This window comes from Lacerta agilis, chromosome 8 (assembly GCF_009819535.1).
Source record: "Lacerta agilis isolate rLacAgi1 chromosome 8, rLacAgi1.pri, whole genome shotgun sequence".
Lineage (NCBI taxonomy): Eukaryota > Metazoa > Chordata > Lepidosauria > Squamata > Lacertidae > Lacerta > Lacerta agilis.
The window spans coordinates 78,877,550-78,905,221 of NC_046319.1; the positions used below are offsets into that span (position 1 = coordinate 78,877,550).

General features: G+C 48.1%; 1 protein-coding gene across 2 annotated transcripts in view; it reads left to right on the forward strand.

Moving 5' to 3' along the window:
• MEIS3 (Meis homeobox 3) overlaps window positions 1–27,672 on the forward strand; it is a 67,756-nt gene that overhangs the window by 18,092 nt on the left and 21,992 nt on the right. For both annotated transcript variants that reach the window (XM_033158491.1, XM_033158490.1), the window contains exons 4-7: window positions 1,334–1,384; window positions 5,736–5,786; window positions 11,156–11,305; window positions 19,804–19,915. In XM_033158491.1, the coding sequence (XP_033014382.1) occupies window positions 1,334–1,384; window positions 5,736–5,786; window positions 11,156–11,305; window positions 19,804–19,915 (364 nt within the window). The remainder of the gene's footprint in view (window positions 1–1,333; window positions 1,385–5,735; window positions 5,787–11,155; window positions 11,306–19,803; window positions 19,916–27,672) is intronic.

Genomic DNA, 27,672 nt, shown 5'->3' on the forward strand with positions numbered 1-27,672 from the left:
TGCAAGCAAATCAGAACGAATGCTTGATAAACAAACAAGTGAGTTTGTCGCATGAGTGGTCCTAAACGAACTTTAACTGTGTGACCTGAGTTTTATGGTGTTAAGCAGCATACAGAGCCAGTTGAAATAAAATAAACTGGGCAACCTGAATTTGCCGCTGTGTGATGGAATCCCACCTGACAGTCTGGAAGTGCCCCCAATGGGGAGAAAAGCCTTTGGGGATATTGGGGGGGGGGTTATAGGCAGCAAACTGATGCAGAGGAATAGTGAGCCGAGAAACGGTTAAGAAACTGGTCTTTCTCAGTTCTAACCCCCCCTCTTTTTTAAAAAAAAAGGCATAAGGCATTGTTATATGTGTTAGCAATGTGCTGTTTGTCCTTGAGACACAGCTGGGAATTAGGAAATTCCTTTTACTAGGATTTAGCTCCCCCCCACCCACCCTTGTATCTTTTCAGCCAGTTGCCAGAACTACAAAAGGGGAAATGGAGGAGTCCTCCTCACTCGCCATCATAATAAAATAAAATAAAATAAATAAAATAAATAAAATAAAATAAAATAAAATAAAATAAAATAAAATACTCCCAAGATCAGCTTTTGCCAAGCTGGTGCCCTCCAGATGTCTGGGAATGACTGGGTCTGATGGGATTTGTAGTCCAAACACATCTGGAAGGCACCAGCAAGGCAAACTTCGCCTTAGGTGAATAAACAACTTTTGCCCTGTGCTCCAACCCCAGATCTGCCCAAACTGGGGCTTCACACACACACACACACACACACACACACACACACACCCCTATGCAGCTCCCTCTGGATCTCCTCTTAAAGGCCCCATCCGGGTACCAGAATTTCTGATTCTCCAAGTTGGCGGAGCCCTATCCCAGAATTTGGAGGATGAGGCCAGACGCCTGGGTCTGTTTAGTGCCTTGAAACTATTTACTGCCGGGGATTTCTCTCTCTCTCGTCTCTTTCGTTTCTTAAATGAGACATGTGGAGGGGGAAACTAAACTTTTGCATTTTGATACAGGGAGGGGGAAATGTTGAGGAATTTTAAAAGCACAGGGGGCTACTGGGGGTAGGGGGGGGGGGTGGAGAGAGGGAGGTTGCAAACTCTTGAAAGTGAAATATACGTTCTCCTGCCAGCTGCTGCTCTCGGGAGACGAGAGTCACATTTTTTTGCCGTTTCTTTACAGTTTCTGGGAAATGAGAGAAACAGATTTTTCAGTGATGCGCATCGATTCCTTACATTTCTCTCTATCATGTTTTCTCCCCCTGTACTAACGCTTTCTGTTTTCTTCTGTTCCCCCTTCCCATCCCGAAATGCCCATTTTTTTAGGTTAGGACAGAAAAACCTTTATTTTCTTCCAATCCTGAGCTGGATAACTTGGTAAGGATGTTTCTTTCTTTTCTTCTTTTAAGTTTTTAAACTGCATTTCCCCTGTCCGTCTGCCAGCCTTGCCTACTCGGCATAGGACCACGAAGTATTTTCACACCTCCATTCAGAAAAAGTGTAGTGTAGTGGCTAGAGTATTGGTCCACGATCTGGGAGACCAAGGTTCAAGGCCTCACTTGTCCATGAAGGTCCTTGGGTGAGTCACTGCCTCTCAGGCTTATCCTACCTCACAAGACTGTTGTGGGGATTAAACGAAGAGGGAAAGACGCAGATGCGCCACCTCCAGCTCCTTGGAGGAAAAGGTGTTATGTAAAGCCGATGAATCAATTAATAAATCGATTAATATCCGCGCGCCATCCAGATGTTGTTGCACTCCAGCTCCCCAGCAGCCTCACCCACCATGGTCAGGGATGATGGGAGTTGTAGTCCTGCAACACAGAAAGGGCGTACGCCCATCTTAGACACACAGCACCATTCCTTCACAACCAGTGTGGTGTAGTGGTTAAGAGCTGAGGACTTGTAATCTGGGGAACCGGGTTCGCTTCCCCGCTCCTCCACATGCAGCTGCTGGGTGTCCTTGGGCTAGTCACACTTCTCTGAAGTCTCTCAGCCCCACTCACCTCCAAGTGTTTGTTGTGGGGGAGGAAGGGAAAAGGAGAAAGTTAGCCGCTTTGAGACTCCTTCGGGTAGTGATAAAGCGGGATATCAAATCCAAACTCTTCTTTACAGAAGTGGGCCGGAAATGGCAGCCAGCAGAGCCAAATCTGGATTCTGAACAGCTGGCCTGCCAATGATTCTGCCAGTGATCCTCATTGCCTGCTAGCCAGTTGGACACAACTTGGGTCCTTCCTGTTGAGGGTGATGCAGAGGCCAGTTGCTTAGCAAAACCGAGCAAATAAAATCCCTGGCTCTACAGTTGCTGCAGCCGTCAGACTGCTAGGAAGTCTTAGGCAAGCCGCCACCTCTCAGCCTTAACTAGGATAGCCACAACAAAATAAAATAAAAAAATTCCTTCCAGTAGCACCTTAGAGAAACTAAGTTTGTTCTTGGTATGAGCTTTTGTGTGTCTGAAGAAGTGTGCATGCACACGAAAGCTCATACCAAGAACAAACTTAGTTGGTCTCTTAAGGTGCTACTGGAAGGAATATTTTAATTATTATTTATTTTGTTTTGACTATGGCAGACCAACACGGCTACCTACCTGTAACTAGGATAGCCACGTGTCCTGCAGGAGAGCCTGCTGGATCAGGCCAAAGGGAGCCCATCCAGTCCGGTGTCTTGTTCTTACTGTGGTCACCCAGATGCCCGTGCAAGGAGGACCCAAGCACAAGAGCCATCTCGCCTCCTGCGGCTCCCAGCAACTGGTACTCAGAAGTATTTCTTCCTGGCAAGCAGCCATTGATGGCTTCTCCTTTACAAAGGAGAGTCTCTATTTGAAAGGCTGTCTGGTCCAAGCCCAGCTTAGAGATAAATAACTCTAAGAAGGGAGAGGCCTTGAAGCAACACCTGGGCAGCCGACTGAGCAGGCCCACAGCTCACCTGGTTACAGTCTTCCTCACTCTGGGGAGACGTTTTCCTTTCATTTCTAGCCCAGGTTTCCACCAAAGAGCTCAAGGTGGCCTATGTGGTTCTCTTCCTCCCCGTTTTATCTTCTCCACAGCCCTGCCAGGTAGGTTAGGATGAGAGGCAGCGACTGGCCCAAGGCCACCCGGTGAATTTCACGGCTGAGCAGGGATTTGAACCCTGGTCTTCCAGGTCCTCGCCCACTAGCCTAACCACAGCATTATACAGGTGAAACTCGAAAAATTAGAATATTGTGGAAAAATCCATTTATATAAGCAATTGTTTTCATTAGCTACTGGAGTTTAATATATGAGATAGACTCGTGACATGCAAAGCGAGGAATGTCAAGCCTTTGCTTGTTATAATTGTGATGATTGTGGCGCACAGCTGATGAAAACCCCAAAGTTGAAATTGTTAATTTGGGGTTCTCATCAGCTGTACGCCATAATGATCACAATTATAACAAATAAAGGCTTGACATACCTCGCTTTGCATGTCATGAGTCTATCTCATACATTAGTTTCACCTTTTAAGTTGAATTACTGAAAGAAATTAACCTTTCCATGATATTCTAATTTTTCGAGTTTCACCTGCAGTTATTACTCATAAATAGGTAAATCCATATCAGTTGACATTTGCGCAATTTATCTTCGCCTCCCCCTTTTTTGGGGGTGCATCTCCTCCTTTGTGGCGACACAAATGTGGGTGTCCTGCCAACTGCACCCTGGTTCCCGGAAGGATGTGTTTGCCACAGCAGATGAGACGGGTTAACTCCGAACATGGATTTAAGAAGTCGTTTGCCTCAGTCCATGCATGTTTTCTTCAGAAGCAAGCCAGGATCTTCAGTGAGACTTACTCTGTCCACCATATGTACACAATAAGCTAGTGTATCAGCTGCACTCCTTCCTTGTGATACAGTAAGCCCATAAACTACTCTCCATGGAGAATTATCGTTTACAGTGGGAGGGCATTATGTTCCGGTGATCATGCCTAAAGTCTAAATTGTGCATGGTCTCCAGCGTGAAGAACAACACACACAAGCCATTAAGGCTAAAAACTACTTTATTGCAGATAAATTGCAGAGTATGTCTCTGCTGCAAGCTCGGTAAGTCAGAGCTGTGCATAAGGGTGTCCAGCATCTCTGAGCCAGAAACGAAAGTAAAGTACAATAGTAAAGTACAAAACATCACGGTGTGGGAAAGCTGTTAGGACTAGTGGCTTTCCCACAGAATAAAAACAGACACAGTCGTGCCTGGCCTCGCTGCTGCAGCTTTTGCAGCTCGGCTTGTAATAATATCCTGACACAGAGCATATGGGTGCAATGGCGGGTGGGATGCCCACCCGCTTTCTAATTTTAAAATATATTTTTTTGCCAGGTGCATAAAGCTGAATGTGCACACAGGGCTGTATTACCCATAGGCGCTAGGGGTGCGGAACACCAGGTCGCTGGGCTCTCAGGGGCGCCAGGCCAAGAGTCTGGGACCCGAGAGTTGAGTCCGGGGAAGAGCCCACCCGTCGGTCGGAGTGCCACGACGGGCTCTTTTGCTGCGGGTGGCTCTGCGCCATGAGTTCGGGGGCAACTGAGCCAGCGAGACACTGAGGCTGCCAGCCGGCTCCGCCCTCCTGCTCGCCTTGGGACTGGGCACTGGGGGGGAGGTGCCGGGCGGATCTTTGCACCCCAGTGCCGCATATGCTTAAGACAGTCCTGTGTGCACAAGTTAAATACACCAACGTTGAGGGTTTATTGTATCTGATTTGGCCACAGTGACACAGGCCTAAGTTACACCCCATTGGAATGACTGTAACATGCTCTATATGGGGCTGCCTTTGAAAAATGGTCAGAAACCTCAACCGGCTCAAAGAACTGCAGCTGGATTGTTGACCAGGGCCGGTTAGAGGGAGCAGACGATTCCCTTGTTGGAAAAGCTCCACCAGCTACCGGTTTGTTTCCAGGCACAGTTCAAAGTGCTGGTTATGATCTTTAAAGCACTACACCATGGGTAGGCAAACTAAGGCCCCGGGGGCCGGATCCGGCCCAATCGCCTTCTCAATCTGGCCCACGGATGGTCGGGAATCAGCGTGTTTTTACATGAGTAGCATGTGTCCTTTTATTTAAATGCATCTCTGGGTTATTTGAGGGGCATAGGAATTCGTTCATTTCCACCCCCCCCCAAAAAAATATAGTCTGGCCCGCCACAAGGTCTGAGGGACAGTGGACCGGCCCCCTGCTGAAAATGTTTGCCGACTCCTGTCCTACACCATGTAGGCCCAAGCTCTCTGAAAGACCGTATTCTGTCATGTGAACCTGCCTGGGTTTTGAGATCTTCAGGGGAGGCCCTTCTCTCCATCCCGCATCCTCACAGGAAGGCTTGGTGGAACAGGGCCTCCTCAGTGACTGCTCCCAGACTTTGGAGCTCTCTCCCTAGAGAAGCTAGCCTGGCTCCCCTCCTTGTTGTCGTTCTGTTGGCAGGTGAAGACCTTTTTGCAGCAACAAGCTTTTGGGAATTGACTGCTTTTAGTTAAAGGGCTGGTGCCATGCTGTTTTCATTTGTAATTATTGGTGTATTTATAAACAGGTTTTGTATATGCATATAGTTTTAATTCTACCAATGTTTAATTGCTTTTTAATGATGGATTATTCCATTCTATGTTTTTAGCAGTTCTTGATTTTATCTGTAAGCCACCTTGAGTCCTGTCAGGGAAAACAATATCACAGTCTAAGAAAAGTAATATAGTCACCAATATTTAGCAACGACTTAGTTTCTCTCTCTTATAATTGCAGATGATCCAAGCTATTCAAGTTCTGAGATTCCACCTTCTGGAATTAGAAAAGGTATAGATGTTTGCTTTGCAATTTCTTTTATCCTTTTCCCACCCGCAAACCCTACGCTCCCCCCCCTCAACACCCCCACCCCACCCCCAGTCTAGCAATTTGGAAACTAGGCAGAAGGACATGATTGATCTCTGCTTTATAGAGGCATCCCTGATTGGGAAAGAGCTGTGGTTTCCTACAATGACTGCTGAAACCAAATGTTGGGCCAAATCAAGTTTGCTGAGAAGTCAAGTTGTGGTCAGTATGTCTTCCCTGCTGCAGGTAGTTTAGAATCCTGCACTGAAGGAAAGTTGGATTTTGAAACCTGCACGAACTGAGACTTCAGGCATTGCCCACGCACCTCCAGGCTTATCATGAGGGACAGAAACTTGTCTTCATAAAAAGAAAGCTGATGTGGGGGGGGGGGGTTGAGATTCTCCACAGCAGAATTCTCAGCCTCATAGTGCAACGTCTCACATATTTCTTCCGTGCTTCGGCAAACTAGTTTTCATATAGCTCAAAGTAAAGCCCGAGGTGGTCCCTGGAAAAAACTGAAAGGGTGAAAATCCCACTATCTCAAAGTATAGGATTCTTTTGTGTTGTTTTTTTTTTAAAAAAAAAAACAAATCAAAATCCAAGGTTATCCTCCAGCAAAAAGAAAAGAAAGAAGTTTGCATATAATTTCCCTTTCTCACTAGCGGCAGCAACAGCTGTCTCCAATTTTGAAGTATTTCCTCATATGGGAGTGAGAGGGGGAGAAGTTTTAAAAATAGACTCAGAGTCCAGTTCTCCGTTATGTTTCTACGGCACCAGAACTCATAGGTTTTCAGATAAATGCTAATCCAGCGATGCCCCCCACCCGTTCATACTGATCCCGAGAGGGATGGCTAAAGAATACATAAATGATGTCTCTCTCTCTGTGTGTGTATATATCTTGCAGGTTTTGTGGCTCGATCCACAAATCTCCTGGCCAACACAATGCTCGGGTTTTCATCCCACAGCCACCCGTTTCTGAGCTAGGCATATATGCAAGGACAGGTTGCGAGACTTTAGATCTGAGCTATCGAGTCACTATTATTTAGCAAAGGCACTATGGCCTTGTCAATGGATGCCACTTCAGTTTAGTGGCTCCGGTTAGCAAACCTCCTGAGCTGAGAGGAGCTGGCTGGCTGGCTGGCTAGGTCACCACGAGGCACTTTGCCATCCAGCGCAGCTCTCCTTTTGCTTTGATCTCAAGGCTTCCAGCTCCACCTCGACAGCTTCAATTGTTCTAGGGCAAACGTAACTGAAGGCGAAGCTGCGTCCAGCGAGATCACACTTGGGAGCTGAGGGAAGGAGGGTGGCTCGACCTAAAAGCGGCCTTCGCCAACATGGTGCCCTGTAAATATTTTGGACTACAGCTAGAGTGTGCCAGGTTGGCATGTAGCCTGTCTAAATAATATATCCTGGCGAGGTCCGGCCCAGAAATAAGTGTATGGGTTGCATGTTGCTTATGTGTTTACGTTCAGAAGAAGCTGGGTTCATCAGAGGTTGTTGCCTAGCAACCGCTCCATTTGAGCAATACCTTGGACCAGTGTCTTGTGCCTCCTGCATTCAGAAATTTGGATACGGGTGGTTGATGTCACAGAACTTAAGATCACAGGCTGTTTGTACTGGTGTGTCAGCCCAGTTAGAATTTCATCCTTTGGATCATCAGCAAGTGTAAGAGTAGAGCCAGTGAGATTATTTGACTAAAGTTAGCTGCGTCTATTAATTTCAGTGGGTCTACTCTGAGCAGGACTAACATTGGATGCAACCTTTTGGGTCTTCCCTGCAAGAGACAGGCCATGCTCCTTGGCTTAGGGCCATGTCCAAACTGGGGACCGTTGTTTCTTTCGCCAGTGTGGTGTAGTGGTTAAGAGCGGTAGACTCGTAATCTGGTGAACCGGGTTCGCACCTCCGCTCCTCCACATGCAGCTGCTGGGTGACCTTGGGCCAGTCACACTTCTCTGAAGTCTCTCAGCCCCACTCACCTGACAGAGTGTTTGTTGTGGGGGAGGAAGGGAAAGGAGAATGTTAGCCGCTTTGAGACTCCTCCGGGTAGTGATAAAGTGGGATATCAAATCCAAACTCCTCCCCTTCTTCTTCTTCTTCTTCTTCTTCTTCTTCTTCTTCTTCTTCTTCTTCTTCTTCTTCTTCTTCTTCTTCTAACAAACCATGGCCAGTAAGCCAAGGACAAACCTTGGTTACAGATCGGAGTTCCTTTGAAGGGAAACAAACCACGATCCCTGATTTGGATGTAATTCTAAGATAGGGATCGTGGTTTGTGTCTCTCCAGCGCTAGCAGGAGGGTGGGCAGAACGAACACAACCAGATTGTGCTTGGTAAGCGTACTTTGACTTGACAGGGCCTTTTCAGTGATGGTTTCCGGGTGTGGAACACCTTTCCTGGCAAGGTGCATCTGCCTCCATCACTGTTGAGAAAGTTAAAATATTCTTGTTTACCCAAGCAGCTGATGGCTGATAGACAATGGCCGTAGCAACCATGAAATCAATACCTGAGGGTGTGTCGTTGCTTATTTTTTTATTTTTTAAGATGTTCTAAATGTTTTATTTTTATTGCACCATTTTAACGTTTTGATGCTCGCTGCTCTGGGAGGCAGCTCAGGATTGAAATTACATGAACAAAATGAATAGATAATAAATAAATGTGGCCGCAGAAAGCTAGCAAGTCGGGACGGACGGATTAGACTATTAACCCTTCTACCTGACGTGATCACCTTCCATGTGAAACCTGAATGTTTATCTTTAGAAAAATAGAACAATCCTTTCGCCTAGAAATCTAACACATCAGGGACATCTCTCCTCCCTGACACTCTAGCTTTCGAGGCACAGGCTGCCCACCTCTTTGGGTTATTTGGTGGGCCCTGGGAAAGAGTGGGTGTCAAGTCTACCCCCCTTTAACCAGCCCAAACCCTCTTGTGAAAACCCCACTGGTTGCCTCTACAGGTGGGGCGTGGGATTGTGTGTGTGTGTGTGTGTGTGTGTGTGTGTGTATAAATAAAGGCACGTTCTTTGCTAGGGTAATGAGCTCGTTAGCCACACAATAAAACTCAGTGTTTGTAACCTGATAAATCCCTTGTTAATGGAATTAACCCTTTGATTCACGCAGAGGGCACCTGCTGGGAAGCAGCAGACTCTAGAAGCTGGGGTTTAATTCTTTGTCCTGGGGAAAGGGGTGTTTCTGAGTTCAGAAGAGGGAAAAGGGGGTCGGTGGTGCTCTGCTGGGTCAGAGACAAGGCTGCGGGGAGGCGAAAAGGGAAGCGGCAGCCCCATTCAGCCACCACTGAAGCCTCTTAGATCTCTGACATGCTAACATTAAGGGGGGGGGGTTTCCAAAAATTCACTAGGCAGTTATCAGCAAGGTGCTGGCTTCATGTACCTTTAGAATAAGCCCTGGCCGGCGGCCTGTTTATTAAAAACAAAAGCCCTGCCAAGTTTCTACGCTTCAAGAGGAGCTTTGAAAAGGGCAGCGGGGCATTTATTTATTCATGTTAAAGCATTCATCAACCGCTCAGTGTTTCGAGAATCTCTCAGTCTAAAAAAAAGAACGAACAATATACTCAAAACAGAATTAAAAAAAAAAATCCTTCCAGTAGCACCTTGGAGACCAACTAAGTTTGTTCTTGGTATGAGCTTTCGTGTGCATGCACACTTCTTCAGATACAGTATATTTAACAATATACTGTTAAAGCAAATGAAAGGGTAATGAAATAATAAGACAGAATATATATATATATGAACAAAAACAGAGCCTGATAAAACAGCAATATAAAAACAGAGAAAAGCACAGAAAAGCGAATACAACAGAAAATCAGAGGACTCAAAAACATGTAAAATGGGGGCTTTTCTTATGAAGCAGGAAAATCCTGGGCTTATAAGTATACTCTCTGATTCCTGCTCTTGAACCAGTTACTGATGCAGGAAAGGACCTTATCCCTTATGCAGGGGCGTAGCAAGGGGGGGCGTAGGGGGCGGTCCGCCCCATTTTCCATCATGGAGGGGGTGACAAATTATCAAGGAACAATTACTGCCCTACTAGGGCGGTTCATAAAAACTTTTTTTTTTAAATGCCTGCTCCAAAGGTCTTATCTTACTATACTAGGGCTTATATAGCTATATAAGAAATGTCATGCATATCGGTTAATATCTTGACCCTCCTCCACCAAAATAGCTGTTTACTTGGCTGTTTTCCTATGTCGTGAAGGCTGAAATTTCAGTTCAGTGGAGCTCTTTCTGTTCCCAACCCTAACCCTGTGGAAAGCCACCGAATTAGACTTTTATTTGATTTTGAGATGTTTTTTAGGAGGTAATTTCAGTATTGTTTGATTTTATACCAGTGTTATGTATCTGATGTTAGCCACCCTGAGCCCGACTTTGGCCGGGGAGGGCGGGATATAATAAAAGGTTTATGGTAGAGCACACAGCTCCCCGCAAAGAATCCTGGGAATTGTTGTTTGCCCCTCATTGATCCACTGTGTCCCAGCACCCCCAAGAAACTACAGTTCCCAGCATTCTTTGCGGGAAGCCACACGCTTTCAGTGTATGGCGCGAATGTGGCTAAAGCCCATGACCCTTTGGTTTTAAACTGGGGAAGTTGCTTGTGAGGCCAGATGAAACACAAAGGCGTGAGAATGGCTCTGCTGCCGGATCAGGCCACCTGCTCCAGCATCCTTTGTTCCACTGTGGCTGTCCAGAGGCCTTTGGGATGCTTCTGGACAGACCACAAAGGCAGGAGCCTCCCCTACCATTGATCCCTCAGCATTTGATGTTCTCACGTACACTACCTCTGAACATGGAGGTTCTGCTTAGTTAGCTTGCGTTAGAGATATTAAGAGACTTTCCCTCCCGTGAAATTGCCTAATTTCTTTTTAGAGTTGCTTTAAAAGGATCTTGCCAGAGCCCTTGCAAGGGGGCTTCGCAAGACCCGACAATCAGCTGCAAACCATTATTATTATTATTATTATTATTATTATTATTATTATTATTTAAATTTGTATACCGCCCTTCTTCTGTATTTCTCTGTGTAGGGCAGGTGGCTTAAATGGTCTGGCAGGCCAAATGGGGAAACCTGGGGGGGTTGCACCAAACACCTTGAATGTAGACTAGTGTGGTGGTCCTGTTGAGTTTTGGTAGCTCTGTGGCAATGCCTCGTGGGTCAGGGCATAAGGTCAGTAGGAAAAATATACGTTGTGTGCTCCTCAGCTCAAAATGCATGGTGCATTCAACAAAATACAAACGCAGGAACTGTTCTGAATGCTCTGAATACTTACCAGCTGGAAATTCCTGGCATTTAAACCAGCCGCTCCTGGCTACTTTTTCATTTTCACCTTTTTCATTTCTTTTTGGCAGGTACATGACCTCTGTGACAATTTCTGCCACCGCTACATCACTTGCCTCAAGGGGAAGATGCCCATCGACTTGGTCATCGACGACAGAGACGGGGGCTCGAAATCCGACCTTGAAGATTTTGGCGGCTCCTGCGCCAGCCTCTCCGATCAGGTAGGACACCTGCGGGGCATGAGCTTTGGGCAACAAGCCCTGGCTGCAGCCGAACCGTTTGCCTGCTGCAATCGTAATTTGACTTTAAGAAAAAGCTTTTTCTTAGAGTTCTTAAGTTTTCTGCCGACATGGAAATTTGCAAATGCAGATTCTCAGGTGCGTATCTGAACGTTGCGCTGGTGAACAGCAGCATCCCTAAGTCAGCTATATTGCAAAATGTTTTATAGGAAAAGTGGAGTGGTGTGAAGATCTCCCAGTGGCATTTCCATGCACAGCCCTACCTTGATGCAAAGCATCATTCATGAGTTTGGGACACTTACCTGCAATAGCTCAGGGGTTAAAATGCTGAAGTTTCAATCTCTAGCATCTTCAGGTTGGACTGAGAGGTGCGGGAATGTTCAGGGTGGCAAGACAGGATATATTGTTTATTAATATCCTTCCTAACTTGCACTAGCAAGTTCCTTAGCAGAGTTTACATTCCCCTTTTTACACGCACAGCAGATAGCTGGTTGCAGGCTCGTGTGAGCCTCTCACTATTACAGTGGTACCTCGGATTACAGATGCTTCAGGTTACAGACGCTTCAGGTTACAGACTCCGCTAACCCAGAAGTAGTACCTCGGGTTAAGAACTTTGCTTCAGGATGAGAACAGAAATTGTGCGGCGGCAGTGGGAGGCCCCACTAGCTAAAGCGGTACCTCAGGTTAAGAACAGTTTCAGGTTAGGAACGGACCTCCAGAACGAATTAAGTTCTTAACCCGAGGTACCACTGTATACAATTCAGTCTCAGGTTGAATTGTTCGTTCCTGGTAGGTTCCCTTGAATCCCTCTTAAAAGAATAAAGACGCCACAATCTTATTCAAAGTCAATTAAAGAAGTTTACTTACATCAGTTCACAGTTGGATCCCTGAAGGCAGACTTAGTTACAAATATGTACATGTGGATCTACCCCATATTGGGGGATAATCCCAGTGGTTCTGCTAGCTGGGAGCTAGCAGAGCAGTCCTAGCTAGAAGCTGGTCAAACGACGAAGGAAGTGAAAAAGAGGAAGGTGTGCTGCGTGACTCGTCCTTTTGTTACCTGGACAGGTTAGGTCACGCCCACCTTCTATCACATGCAAAAGGAAGGATGCTCCAGCCTGGGAGGAATAGGAAGTTTCAACTGTCTGGACCAAACATCCCCTTGCTTGTCCACTCTAGGAAAACAAGGAATGTTGTACTTGAATGCTCCTAGTGGATTACATCCCAAAAGATGGACCCTTATCTGGAACCATGGAAAGCCACTGCTAGCCAGTGTAGACAATAATGTGCTACATGGACCAATGGTCGGACTCGTAATACAGCAAATTCCTATTTTCCCAATAGCCAATGTGCAGTTGTGGCAACAGCAGGATTTTCCAGATCATTATTTCACATTGCAATTTGGGATCCTAGAGTTGTTGTGCCAGTTAAAGAGGATAGTGATCTGGCTTAATGCTACATACTTTATTCATTTCCCTTTCTTTCTTTTTTTACAATGGCACACAGCTCTTTTCCTCCTGTGGAAACAACCCTTTACAATTAGTTATTTATTACCATTAGCTGCGCCGCCTTTTTGTGATGAAATTTCAAGCCCGTGTTCGCTGTTTTCTCTGCTCGCTCGACACGCTGGAATTCTATTCTTCCCATCCCTGAAAAGGGCAGGTTGAAACAACCACTTTAATAAATAGGTAATCCATCATGTGTTTTCTTACCATTTCTGACCGACTAGCTTGGGTCAGCTTTCTTTTTGCTGGGCAAGAGTTATAAGAAGTCTTGTCTGGCCTCACTGTGCTCTCATTTTTCTTTCTGAGAGTTAATGGCAACTTTTCAGAACCCAGTTGTTGTATCGGGGACATAACATTTGATGTGATCCCACCCTCTTCGGTTTAGGAAATGATAACCGCAGATATTTCTTATATAGCTGTTTCTTCCAAACATATTGAGTTCAGAAGAGTCCCTTCTAGTCTTAAATCCCGCTCTTATCTAAGGCCTGCTGCTCCAGATCCCTATTTCGTGTGTGAAAGTGTGGAGATCCTTACCTAACCTGCTTTCTCTGCTGGAAGACTCTTACCTGGCCAATATGTCCAATCTTCTGCTTCAGTCTGTTACAGGTGCTACCTAATACACATCCTGCTTTTGTAAGAAACGCTGGTGGCGCTGTGGGTTAAACCACAGAGCCTAGGGCTTGCTGATCAGAAGGTCGGCGGTTCGAATCCCTGCGACGGGGTGAGCTCCCGTTGCTTGGTCCCTGCTCCTGCCAACCAAGCAGTTCGAAAGCACGTTAAAGTGCAAGTAGATAAATAGGTACCACTCTGGCGGGAAGGTAAACGGTGTTTCCGTGCGCTGCTCTGGTTCGCCAGAAGCGGCTTAGTCATGCTGACCACATGACCCGGAAGCTGTACGCAGGCTCCCATGGCCACTAACGCGAGATGAGCGCCACAACCCTAGAGTCGGACACGACTGGACCTAATGGTCAGGGGTCCCTTTACCTTTACCTTTACAACTAATCCAGAATATAGCTGCCAGACTGGTGACTGGGAGCAGCTGCCGGGACCATATAACACCGGTCCTAAATGATCTACATTGACTCCCAGTATGTTTCCGAGCACAACTCAAAGGGTTGGTGCTGACCTTTAAAGCCCTAAATGGCCTCGGCCCAGTACAGTCAAACCTCGGTTCTCAAACGGCTCCGTTTTTCCACATTTCGGCTCCCGAATGCCAAAAACCCAGAAGTAAATGCTCCGGTTTTTGAACGTTTTTTGGAACCCGAACTTCTGATGCAGCTTCTGCTTGTATGCAAGAAGCTCTTGCAACCAATTGGAAGCCGCACCTTGGTTGCCAAACGGTCTTCCAAAATGGATTACGTTCGACAACTGAGATTTGACGGTGTACCTGAAGGAGCGTCTCCATCCCCATCGTTCAGCCCAGACACTGAGGTCCAGCTCCGAGGGCCTTCTGGCAGTTCCCTCCTTGCAAGAAGCGAGGTTACAGGGAACCAGGCAGAGGGCCTTCTCGGTAGTGGCACCCACCCTCCCATCAGATGTCAAGGAAATAAACAACTCTCTGACTTTTAGAAGACATCTGAAGGCAGCCCTGTTTAGGGAAGTTTTTAAGGTTTGATGTTTTGTTTTGTTTTGTTTTTATATTTTGTTGGAAGCTGCCTAGAGTGGCTGGGGAAACCTAGTCAGATGAGAAGCAAATAAATAATAAAATTATTATTCTTATAGGTGTGGCCAAAGCAAATGTGGGGGGTTCCCCACCCCCACCCCCTGCTTTCCTCTCCGCCCAACAGGCTGCCAGACTAGGGAAGAGCTCACTTTTGCCACAGATCTGAAGTGACCACTTGCAGAGAGAGGGCCCTTGAAATCAGGCCGTACAGAATTAGGCCAAGGGTCTCCATCTTGCCCACACAGACCACCGATGACTCCCCAATCACGGGCGTACCCAGGGGGGAGCAGGGGGGCAGCTGCCCCCCCAGAAGCAAAAAAGGGAAAAAAAGCTCAAGACTGGTCTTTCTACCCCTCCCAAAATCTCAATAACAATGGAGCTCTTCCGCTCTTGCTGGAGGCACAGTTGGCCACTGTGTGTGTGTGTGTGTGTGTGTGTGTGTGTGTGTGTTGCCGGCTGTTTCCCCCTCCCTCATGCCGACAAAGAGCTGGCGTGCCTATCAGAGACCGGATCCTAGCCTGCACCCTGCTTGGTCAAATGGGGATGCAGGCTGAGACTTGGGCAGTGTCAGGAGGCGAATTCATCGTTGCCGGGATTCATCGTTGCAAGGGAGCTTGGCAAACCTGAGTTCCCTTGCATGGTGAGTAGTTCCTTTGCAAGGACTGAGGATTCTGGGAAACTGAGTTTTTCAGCCGTTTGGGGCTTTCTGTTTGGGCCACTGAAAACCTTACAGGGGGGGCGTTTTTCTGTTTTTTGAAGCTGTTTTTGTTTTTTGAAGCTGTTTTTGTTTTTTGAAGCTGCTTTTGTTTTCAAACCTGAACGACCATGGCTTGGTTCCCCCCCCAAGTTTTGATCCTGGGTACGCCCCTGTTCCCAATGTTTAGGACAGAGGCTGTTCCCAGTCCTAGCCGGAGTTTCGTGGGTGCAAATCTTTTGCCTGCAAGTGAGCGTTTTGCCACGCGGTGATACTTTTTTGTCGAGGCGGGCGGAGGCGCAGGAAATAACACTTGGATATCCTCGGGCTACCCTGCTTCTCACACAAAGCATTTTTGAAATAGAACTAGCTGACTTTGGGATCTCTCCCCACCCCGCACCCCCTACCCCGCCCCCCAACAGGTTTCCAAAAGCCTTTTGATTGGCAGCGGCAATGGGGAGAAAGGAATGGTGTGTTTGCATCCTACAAAGCCTAGTTTATCTCTCCAGCCGCTTTCCGCTCCTTTTGGTCTACCTTAATTGAGGGGGGGGGGAGAAGAGTGATTAAGAATGGTGTAAAATGAATATAACCCCTTCTCTCCCAGCCCGTATGGCCACTCTCACCCCTTCCCCTGTAAGGGAAGCATATGGGGGGGGGGAAACCCAGCTCTCCTTGCAACATTCATGAGTTAGAAAGAAAAGGTTCGGACATTTGGAAAATAATCACCCCTGACAGTTAGCTGGTAATGAAGGCGAGCCGGTCGCCTCTTGCACTGCCCCCGATCTCTCCCCTCCCTGCCCCGGGAAACTTTTTCATTTTTTCCCAAGCCCCGCTAATGCAGTCAACACATTCATTTGCCTATAGCAACTTCCTTGCATTTTTAATGTGCCCCGGGGCTATCGGGCTGGAAGCTTCGCAGAGTGGAGGGTTTTTTGGGGGGGTGGGTGGGGGGGTTGGCGCAAGGAGACGGAGGGGAGGAGGAGGCTAATTCTAGCAACATCCGCAGCCCGGCATCTGAGGACCGACTCCTTTCTTAGCCGTTCATCTCCTCTTCCGCACTGAACATGAAGGGGGAAGAAAGCCGGTGTTGGATGAAGCCCAGCCCTCTCCCAACACCAGCGACTGCCTAAGGGAGCCTGTAAGCGAGGCCTGGTGGCCTGCCTCTGTTTTTTTCACCCCACGCCCCGCTTTATCGCAGGTACACTGCGCCTCTACATGGAGGTTCTGATTAGCTATTGCACTCGAGGGCTTTCAATATGTGCCTAACCTCCCCCCTTTTTAAAAAGTCATCTGAATTTCCCATTTTTTAACCTTTGACACTGAAGGTGTCTATATTTAGACCCGCCCTGTTCTCCCAACTGTAAATTGTTAGGGCTAATTTTAATATTGCATTTTTTTATGCCTGCAGTGGGACCTTCTGATGAAGGGCAGATAAGAAGTGCACTTTGGGTGGGCCTACATGCCTGGTTTTTACCCGGGGCCAACCCTTGACTGGGGCAGGACCCGCCCTGTGGAACTCCTTGCCAATAGAAGTTTGGCAGGAGCCGTCCCTACCCTTTTTTTAGGCCTTCTAAAAACGGTATTATTTCGACATGCCTTCCAAAACCTGAGATTCTTCGTTTGACATTCTTATTGCAGCGCTGTGTTTTTTTTTCCGTTTGCTACCTTCTTGTATGAAAATGCGATTTTTAATTAAAAATAATAATAAAAAAATAAAGGTGCGGTCATACCTCGGGTTACGTTTGCTTCGGTTCGCGTTTTTTCGGGTTGCGAATGCGGCAAAACCCGGAAGTGTTTACTTCCGGGTTTCGCCACATGCGCAGAAGCGTTCTGCGCGGTTTGCGCATGCGCAGAAGCGCTCTGTCGCGCATGCGCAAAAACGCCGCTCGGGTTACGGGCTTTTCGGGGTGCGAAAGGCACCCCGGAACGGATCGGGTCCGTAACCCGAGTTACCACTGTAGTGGCTTTTGCCGCGGCCGTCAGTTCCATGATTAGGCCGTGGGGTGGGCAGGTGGGGGGAATGTTAATATCCCAAATCCCAAATAATAATTATTAAAAATTCAAATCCCACCCCCGTTAACATGCTTCTCTCTGCTTATGCCCCTTAAGTCTCCTCCGTCTTTTGGCCGGGGAGCCAAATCTCAGCCCTGGACTTGACTCTTAAGCGGCTCTCGTGAAATCCGCTTTGGGCAGAAGCTCCTGGGCCTGCACTTAATTAACTGCTAGTGTTGCTGCGTTCGCTTCCTAGAGTTTGAAACAGCGACCCCCTGACCCCTCCCTTCCCGTTTATTGTGGTCTACAAGTGTTAGGTTCGCTTTCGAAATCCGCAGCTCCTTAACCCCCTGAACCCCTTAGGCCTCTCGCTTGTGGGGCTCCTGTGATCAGCTCTGCCAGGTTAATCAGGCAGGGCATGAGAGGGCAAGGCGGGGGCGCGGGGGACCCGGGGCTTTGTTTTAGTCCCCCGGCAAGTCGGGGGGCTGCAACCTGAGCCCCTTCGGTAGCTGTGCGAGAGGCCCGGTGTCCCCCTTTGAACTCTGTTCAATTGGGCAAAGGAAGGGAAGGGAGGGAAAGGGGGGGGTCAAAAATAATTACAGCCCCAGCGGAGGCGTTGTGGAAATCCCTGCTAATCATCCTGGCCTCCTCCTTAAAGGATTTATGGGGAGGGGTGGAAAGGCTTGCAGGGGAGAAGGAACCGGGAGCTGCGGGATAAAAGGAAATGCCCCCTTTCCCCCATGGCAGGGATTCCCTGAGACGGCAGCAGCCTCTGGACAGGCGGAAGTCGAAACCGGCACAGCTGCCTCCTTTGCCTGGAAAAAACAAATTTCATAGAATCTTAGAGTTGGAAGGGCCCCGAGGGTCATCTAGTCCAACCCACTGCAGTGCAGGAACACGCAGCTGTCCCTTACGGGATCAGACTTGCAACCTTGGCGTTATCAGCAACCGTGCTCTGACCAACAGAGCTATATTTTGTCCGTTCGTTTCTTCCTGTCGCGCAGGGTCAGGGTAGGGGAAAATTTGCATACCACTGGTCCCTGTTTACGAAACACACTAGGGGTACTAATAGTACAGGCCTAGCTAGCTTATTGGGAGGACTTTTGAGGGGGTGCAGATTGGGGGGTAGCCAGCCTGGTGCCCTCCAAATCATTGGACTACAGTTCCCATATGGGGGCCACGTGGCTAACTTTCCATACTGAGCACCCAAAGTGACTGGGGAACGGAGGTGGTGGGAGAGAGGCAAACTTTCCCAGAGAACTGTTTTTCTCCTCCTTGTCAAATGTTCAGGGATGAAGGATGCTTTAAGGTCAATAAAGAATCAATTGCAGGGTGTTCTATTGGTTTACATGGGCCGTCTAAGTTTTCCTAGCTGGGTCTCTGCCATGGGCGTCTATTTCAGTGTTTTTCAACCTTTTTTGGGCAAAGGCACACTTGTTTCATGAAAAAAATCACGAGGCACACCACCATTAGAAAATGTTAAAAATTTTAACTCTGTGCCTATATTGACTATATATAAAGTAATTTTTCAATTTTCCCACGGCACACCAGACAACATCTCGCGGCACACTAGTGTGCCACGGAACAGTGGGTTGAAAAACACTGGTCTATTTTGTACGGCCTTTACATTCATCCGGTCTTATTTTCTGTGTTGTGTTCAACTGGTTTTCCACGCCAGGTTCATTGCATTTTGCACTTTGCCTTGAGGTATGGTGTGGGAGGCGATTTAGTTAGCTAATTAGTTTAATTAAGTATACAATATAGCAGGGGTGGCCAACTCCCAAGAGACTGCAATCTACCTCACAGAGTTAAAGACTGGCAGTGATCTACCCCCTTTTTGGGGGTTCAGGTCAAAGTTTTTGAGCTTCTTTAGGGAGGAGGGAAGGACCGTTTTTGGGGGGGTTGAAGGGCCCAAATGTTGACCTTTTTTTTTAGGGAGCCAAAGTTGTTCGCTTTTGGGGGAGAGCACGGGTGGCGCTGTGGGTTAAACTACAGAGCCTAGGGCTTGCTGATCAGAAGGTCGGCGGTTCGAATCCCCGCGACGGGGTGAGCTCCGTTGCTCGGTCCCTGCTCCTGCCAACCTAGCAGTTCGAAAGCACAAAGTGCAAGTAGATAAATAGGTACTGCTCTGGCAGGAAGGTAAACGGCGTTCCCATGCGCTGCTCTGGTTCGCCGGCTCCTCGGCCAGTAACGCGAGATGAGCGCCGCAACCCCAAAGTCGGACACGACTGGACCTAATGGTCAGGGATCCCTTTACCTTTACTGATCTTCCAGTGATCTACCACAGACGTCCAGTGATCTACCGGTAGATCACGATCTACCTGTTGGATGTGCCTGCAGTATAGATTTGACCCTGGTTGCATGGCATTTGGGACAGCAGAGCACTTTCAAGGATCAGCTCAGTTCTTGCAAAGTTTCTCTCCCAAGCCATTCACGGCACTCCGGGAATGCCCAAGGAATAAAAATTGCCTTTCAGGTTACAGAGGAAGGGCTCTATATCTAATTTACCCTTCTTCTGATAACCATTCTTCCTGGGTTGGCGATGAAAGGAAAACGTGGATCTGGGCAATCTCCTGGTGCCCACTCACACAGCTAACCTTGCCACGTGTGCTCTCTCCGCCTGTAGAACAACTCTTGGATCCGGGACCACGATGAGACGGGATCCACGCACTCGGGAACGCCGGGACCTTCCAGCGGCGGGATCGCGTCACAGAGCGGCGATAACTCCAGCGAACAAGGTAGGTTTAGCCGGTGCTGCAGGGAGGAGAAAGGCCCTGCTTCCGTGGTCCTGGGTTTTATGTGTGGACTCAAGGAGAGCATTTTAGTTGGGATGAAGTATCTAAAGAAGGTGTGAAAGGTGATGTCTCTGACCGACAGCGCTAATGCAGCGAAGAAAGAATTTAAGGGAACAATTGTAGGGAAAGAAAAGACATCCGCCTCAAATAAAAAATATTTGACGTGGGTCAACAAAATAGGGAAGCTCAAGAAAAAGAACTAGCAGCGGTCCACGTCTAACAAAATGCAGCGGTACCTCGGTTTTCGAACGTAATCCATTCCGGAAGACCGAGTTCTGAAATGTTTGAAAACCAAAAACTCAGTATGGAAGCCTCAAAACTCAATACAGAAAACTCAATACGGAAGCTGCGTGGCATGTTCAATTTCCGAGGTGAGTTCGAAAACCGAAACATTTACTTCTGGGTTTACGGCGAAATGTTCGTCAACGGAGAAAACCGAGGTACCACTGGACCAACAATGAACCAGGTAACCTGACAATAAACTATTGTTACACTGCAACAAAAGTTAAGAAACTGAGTTGAAAAAGTCACTTACGATTACCATAATCGTGATAGTTGTTCTTAGCATTTAAACACTGCAGCCTTGCTCAGCCCGGGGTCTTCCAGATGTTTTGGACTATGACTCCCATGCATCAGATCCAGCTTAATTCATTTGCCTTCAGTCAGGGAAGAGTAGCGTTGCAGAAGGACTTAACCGAAGGCAAGCAAAGTCAGTCCTGAGTGAGGGCAATGCTTCCTGAATCACATTGCCCTCACTCTGAATGACGCTCGCCAGCTGTATGAATTTGCAGGCAGTGCTCCTCCTCTTCCTAATTTCCGCTTTCATATTAACTTGGCCATCTATGCCACAGCCCTGTGTGCCAGGCCGTTATTTATGAGACGCGTCTTGCAAAAATAATAATAATCAGGGACGGAGACTGAGGCAAAGAAAGTGGTGGCTTGGCCGAAACCCCCTCGTGAGTCAGGATTTGTACTGGAGAGCTGCATCGAGCTGGCTATGGAGGGAGAGCCCCTCTGTAAAATCGCGGTCACTTAGCACAAGAGCAATGGCACACTGGAGCGATTTGTACGTTGCAACTGCAAACTTCCACCCAGCGATGAGATGCTTCTGGGACTAAGATGCCGGTTATGATGAAGCGAGAAGGGCCAGTCGAGTCTAGAATAGAGGGACCCACTTGTCTTGTTTTTCTACAACGTATGCAGCTGCTTGCAGAGCAATGGCCAAAGAGGGCCTTACAGAGCTTTCCATCTAAATTTAAGCAGTGTATTATGTGGGAAAGTCAGTAAAGGTTGGAGAGGAAGGTGGAGGGAAGGCTGAGCAAAGGGGGGGGGGGAATGTGAGCACATCCAGTTACATGCACTTCTTTTGGGGACCCCAGTTGTAGGATCAAAGGCTCTCAGAAAATGAGAAGATGGGGCACATCAGAGAAACCAGGCTTGGCATAGTGGTCTCGACCAGAGACAAGGTGGGGTGTATACCTTTGGGTTCCTATCATACCCCAGCTTATCTGAATACCCTTAAACTGTGCCAAGATTTAGAGTGCTTTGGTTTGTTCCCCCCGCACAGGGCACTGAGCCAACGGGGTTCAAAATTGAGAAGATCCATAATTGAGTAGATCCATTTGCGGGTCAGCAAGTGTTGGCCTCGCTCAGGGTGCCAGACTCCCAAAGATTTCCAGAGTTTGCTCCTGGAGCCCTTGGCCACCCAAACTTAGCGCAGAAATTACCAGCAGTGCTTGAGGAATTTGAGTTCTGTGAACTTTACGATGCAATCTGCATCTTATCGGCCGACGTACGGGTCGGGACGCAATTATTCTTTGGATTCCACGGTCCTGTGAATTTTGCGATGTATGATTCCCGGACGAAAGATACGTCTCATTTAGAATAAAATGGATTTTGGAGGGCATGCCTTCAGATGAGGTGCGTTCAGAAATGCTCGTTTTGCGATAGAGCAGGTATTTGAATAAGTAAATGAAAACAAGTATTTAAGGATGAATTTTCACGCTGATTTAAAAAAAAAAAAACCAACCACCACACAGGCAACTGTAAAAACAGAACAGGCTAATGAACAAAAATGTGTGAAACCAGATCTCTCCATCTCAAGAAATTATGCTCAATATGGTCAAACCTATGCTAAGGTGGGGTGTTTTATGGGGGGGGGAGGGATACAAACAGGGTTGTGTTAAGCGTTTCCGGCCCTTTCTCATCCAGATTCTGAAGTGTTGCCAAGGAGGCACCCCCCCCACCGTGTGCCAACCCTCTGCTTTCCCTCCCCGTGCCCTAAGCCAGGAAGGAGACGCATCCTGGCCTCCCATCTGTGTTTTGCAATCGCCGCGCATGCGCAGAGAGGCCGTGAGCCCGCCCACAACACCTGTGAGCGTGTGCCGCAGAAAGCCGGCGATCGCAGTTATGCTAATTAGAGTGTGAGCGTTTACACACACACACACACACACACACACACACACACGGGCCTCTGCATTCCAGCAGTCGCCATCTGTTGAGCAAATACCCTGAGAATGGGGGCATCCAACTGAAGAAAGGGAAGGCAAAGGGAGGAAGGGAGAGGGAGGGGTGGGTGTGCTGGCAGCCCTCAAAGCTTGGGGGGGTCGCCCTGGGAGTCACTGCGGCTGAGCTGCAAGGCGCCCCGTGGAACCTCCTCCTCCTCCTCCCCCTCAGACCTTGCAAAGCGCAGAAGTCAGCCTCCAATCGGGGGGGGGGGGTTGCGAGGGGGGGAGCGGGCGAAGGGGAGACGAGAAGGGAGGAAGACCAGAGTGGGAGGAGGGGTAGATTGCCCTGGGAAAATCGAGAAACGGCGTCTAGGCTTTAGAGGCGACGGGGTGAGCGAGGCCGCCTAGGGGAAGGAGGAAGGTTTAGCCTGCTGACTTCCTGGCCCCCTCCCCACCCCCCACCCCCAAAATGGCCTGTCTTCTTCTTGCCTCCATCCTGGTCCTTGCCTGTTGGGCCCACTCCTCTCACCAACATGGGTGGTAAAAAAAGGATGCGTCCGTATTAGGAGACCTCAGTATGGGGCTATCTGTTTAGCTCCATTCCATTGTGGGTATGTTTTTCCTTTTTTTTTCTTCAAAGTTCCTTCAGAGGTTTTTTAATTCTGTACAAATGTATTTTTTTCTGACTGACAGTCGAATAAAAGAATGTATGTATGTATGTATGTATGTATGTATGTATGTATGTATGTATTAGGAGACCTGGCGTGGCAGGGCTTTTAAGGGACGGAGAGTTAACATTTTGGTCCACTTCCCCCCTCACTCCCTTTCGCACAGTGCCCTTCAGGAAAGTTAGCCACCAGCCCAGTTGCTAATCCCTTGCAAATCAGCAAGGAGTGGTAAAATTGGCTGGACCGGTTTTTGAGATGTTTCCATCCTGGAGAGTTTGGCTTCCTTTGACCGCTTGGAGAGCTTGGGAGCAAATATGGTGCTGGTGAGTGTGGATTAAGCTCTACCCCATGGGTAGGCAAACTAAGGCCCAGGGGCCGGATCCGGCCCAATCGCCTTCTAAATCCGGCCCGCAGACGGTCCGGCAATCAGCGTGTTTTTACATGAGTAGAATGTGTGCTTTTATTTAAAATGCATCTCTGGGTATAGGAATTCGTTCATCACCCCCCCCCCCCAAATAGTCCAGCCCCACACAAGTTCTGAGGGACAGTGCTGCAAAAAGTTTGCTAACCCCTGCAGTCTACCCAACCTCTCTCCTTCTGTGGCACAAGACAGCTACATCAGTTGTTCCAGGCAGGAACCAGATTAAAACACCCATCAGTGTTCTTCATACCTAGATAGGCTTGCCGAAAGAAAAAAATGTTTTCAGCAGGTGCTGGAAAGGTTTTGGTGAAGGTGCCTGCCCCGTATTCTCTTTGTCCAACTGGACATCCATAAACCTTTCTGCAGGCAGGCCTCCAGAGACAAGCCTGGTTACTCATGGCAGGAACAGAAAGAAGCCGGCCCTGTGTGTGTGTGTGTGTGTGTGCCCTCTCCTCTCATTCCAAGCTGAATGGTGACGTTCCAAGGGTCAAGGGGTCGGCGCCTAAACGGGAAGGGGAGGGGCAGCTTGCTTTTTGCAAAGCGAAATGCAGGGGGGAGGGGGGTTTTCTTGCTGCCCACCAGCCGGCATTTTTGCCCGGCATTCCATTCCTTCTCTGGGTCAGTCGGCTTCCCTGGCTGCCCAGGGATTGGGGAAGTTGCAGGGGACAGATGCATGCAACAAAAGCCACACACCACACACCAGCCCCAGCTTAAGTAGCAATGGGTTAGGTAATAATAATAATAATAATAATAATAATAATAATAATAATAATACGCCACCTTTCGCCAGAAAACTGCAGAGCGGTTTTCAGCATGCAAGACAGATTTCACAACATAGCATCTATGTACCATCCAACTCAAAATGATTATAGCAAATGCAATTGTTCTAAGGAGTGCGTAATGAAACGCGAATTCTCATAGAAGCAACAGCGTAAATAGGAGAGAAAATCAGCAGCAGGGTATCTGAACTACAAAGACAGCCCACAGATGCAGAATCTTCTGTTAAAGGTAGCTCTTGATCCTGGCTACCTATAGGAAACGACAGAGTCTCCCAGCTCTCACCTGAGGGCTTTCCTTCCCTCTCCTAGTCTCTCACCCTAGGAGAGCTTCGCTTCTCTGCCTCTCTCTCAGGGCACTTAGCACTTAAAAGTTCCTGTGCATTAACCCAACTCTTTACTGTGTACACCTCTAAAGCACATTTGAAGCACATTGTGAAACTGAGTACTGGATAAAGGGCTCGGTCAATTTAGTTCTGCAACTCAGAAGTATGTTCCTTTGGATTCAATGGGACTTACCCCCCGGTAAGTGTGTACTGTAGGGACGCGGGTGGCACGGTGGGTTAAACCACAGAGCCTAGGGCTTGCCGATCAGAAGGTCGGTGGTTCGAATCCCCGCAACGACGGGGTGAGCTCCCCTTGCTTGGTCCCTGCTCCTGCCCACCTAGCAGTTCGAATGCACGTCAAAGTGCAAGTAGATAAATAGGTACCACTCCGGCGGGAAGGTAAACGGCGTTTCCGTGCGCTGCTCTGGTTTTGCCAGAAGCGGCTTAGTCATGCTGGCCACATGACCCAGAAGCTGTACGCCGGCTCCCTCAGCCATTAACGCGAGATGAGCGCCACAACCCCAGAGTCGTCCGCGACTGGACCTAATGGTCAGGGGTCCCTTTACCTTTACCTTTACCTTTAAGTGTGTACTAGTGTTGCAGCCTTGATTGCATTGTGTGTGTGTGTGTGTGTGTGTGTGTGTGTGTGCAAATGCCACCCGAGCATCCATGTGTGTGCTTGTGCCAACGTACATACCATGAAAAGGAAGAGTGCAGGAGTGAAATTGACTAGACCAGAAGCGCCTCAAAATCTGGTCTAGTCAATTTCTGCACTCCCCTGATTTGCAAGGGACTGGCATCTTGACAGGTAAACTAACTTTTCTGATGGGCTGCTGTGAGGAAGGGAGTGAGAGTTAGCGGGCCAGTCTGGGCTGCCCCCCCCCCCATGAAGCAAGGTGAGGAAACTGCCTCAGGCGGCAGGTCCACTGGAGCAGCAGATTCAGGTGTCAATCTTTCTTCCCCGCCCCCCCACACACCTTGTTCCTGATGCAGAGCTTCCCTGCCCCCTTCTTCCTTGGCAGGAAGGGGGGCACCAATTTGGGGTCTGCCTCAGGTATATTGGGCTGGCCCTGGGACCTGGGTTTTACCTCCTGCTCCCTTCTCCACACCAGACTCTTGTGTCCAGGTTGGAGACAGATGTGAGATCAGGTAGCATCTCTCAGTGGGGTTGGTTTGGGCCTAGTGGCTTCCAGGTGCCAACTCTTAGAGTAGGGGAATGAATCCAGACCCTCCAAGTGTCCCTATTTTCCAGGGATGCCCCTGTTTTAGAGAAGCCGTCCTGGTTTCTGATTTGATCCCGGAATGTCCTGCTTTTCCTTAGGATTTCCCTATTTTCATTGGAGAAATGTTGGAGGGTATGGAGTTATCCTGTACAGGGAAGGGGTTTATATGTTGTTGTTTTTTTAAAAAAAATAAAATGTTTTTATGTATGTCGAAAGCTGCCCAGAATGGCTGGGGCAACCCAATAAGATGTGTCGGGTATAAATAGTAAAATTATCATTATGGAATGGGACGCCCCTATTTTCATCGGTACTTTGGCCACCTCATGAGAAGAGAAGACTGCCTGGAAAAACCCTGATGTTGGGAAAGATGGAGGGCACAAGGAGAAGGGGGCGGATAGGGGTGCCTGGTGTGCTCTGGTCCATGGGGTCACGAAGAGTCAGACACGACTGAACGACTGAACAACAACAACAACTTTTTCATCAGAGAAATGTTGGAGGGTATGTAAATTAGGAATGAGGGGAGAAAATAGAGGGACTTTCCTCTGAGATCAGGCTCCTTTATCCCATTATAAATAATAATAATAATAATAATAATAATAATAATAATAATAATAATAATAGCAATGTGTGTACAGAACTAGCTTAGGCAGGGCCGTCTTAAGCTTATCTGGCGCCGTGGTGCAAGGATCCCTCTGGTGTCCCCCCCACCCCCACGTTTCCCTCTGGGCGGGCAGCAGCTGGAGGGCGGCTCCTCCGGCGGGATGGAGGCTCCGGGCACAGCGCAGCATGGCGGAGGTGGATGAGGGCGGCGGGCTGATACCGGGAGGCGCCGCGTCCAGCCTCTGCCTCTTCCCTGGTGCCCTCCTGAACTTGCCACCGTGGTGCCCGGCACCACTAGCCTCTATGGCTAAGACGCCCCTGAGCTTAGGCTGGGATCTGTGCCCCTGCGGTGCTAAAGGGTACTTCGCTCATTTGTATTTGTGTAGTGGATAAGGAAACTCTGTATGATCTGGGAAGGCCTGGCCTAAAGCCCTACCTCTTTCCACACCCGGTTCCACTGGAAACCCGCCATTTCTAAGCCTCGTTTTTCCCTATCTGTGAAATGGGGGGATACTGCAGTGAGGACACATGAGAGAGCTGTATTTTTATCTTAGGACTGCAACCTTTCACTAATAGGTTAGTCAACAAAATCTTTTTTTTTGTAATTTGATTAGAGTCAAAGGCACATTTTAATTCTGGGTTAGGACGTGAAGACACCTGCTTGTTTATGTTTTGAGACTAGTTCCCGTATGTGACTAACAACGGGGAATGGGAAAGCAGAAATATCAAAGCCTCCTCTTTCCTGAAACAAGGAGGAGTAGCTTTCGTTTATTAAATTGCAAATCATTTCAAAATGGGATCTATTTTTGGTAACGTGCACATTTATTTCAACTTAATTAGATAAAAGACAGACAATTAATCAAATAAGCACCCGGAATATAAAAGCTTGTTGTTTTTCTAGGTTCAGATATTGTGTTTCTTCATTTAGGAAGAGTGTGGCAGAACACAGAAGTGAGAGCCTCCTTGAAGCCCCCGCTCTGCCTAGTCTAGTCATAAACCATAAATCCACCTATAATGTGGTAAGCAGACAAGAAAGGTGTAGAAGGATACTGCCTGACCTTATCAAAGTCCCAAATCCTGTGATCTGCAAAATAACAATAATTTAAAAATGGTGACTGTGCTCACTTCGGCCAAATTTCTTTTGGTGAGGCTCTGCTGCAACTGTGCACATCTCACTGCAGTGACGTTGCTGCAGCTTTTTTTTTTTTTGAATCTCGGCCTTTTGGCTTGCCTGGGGAA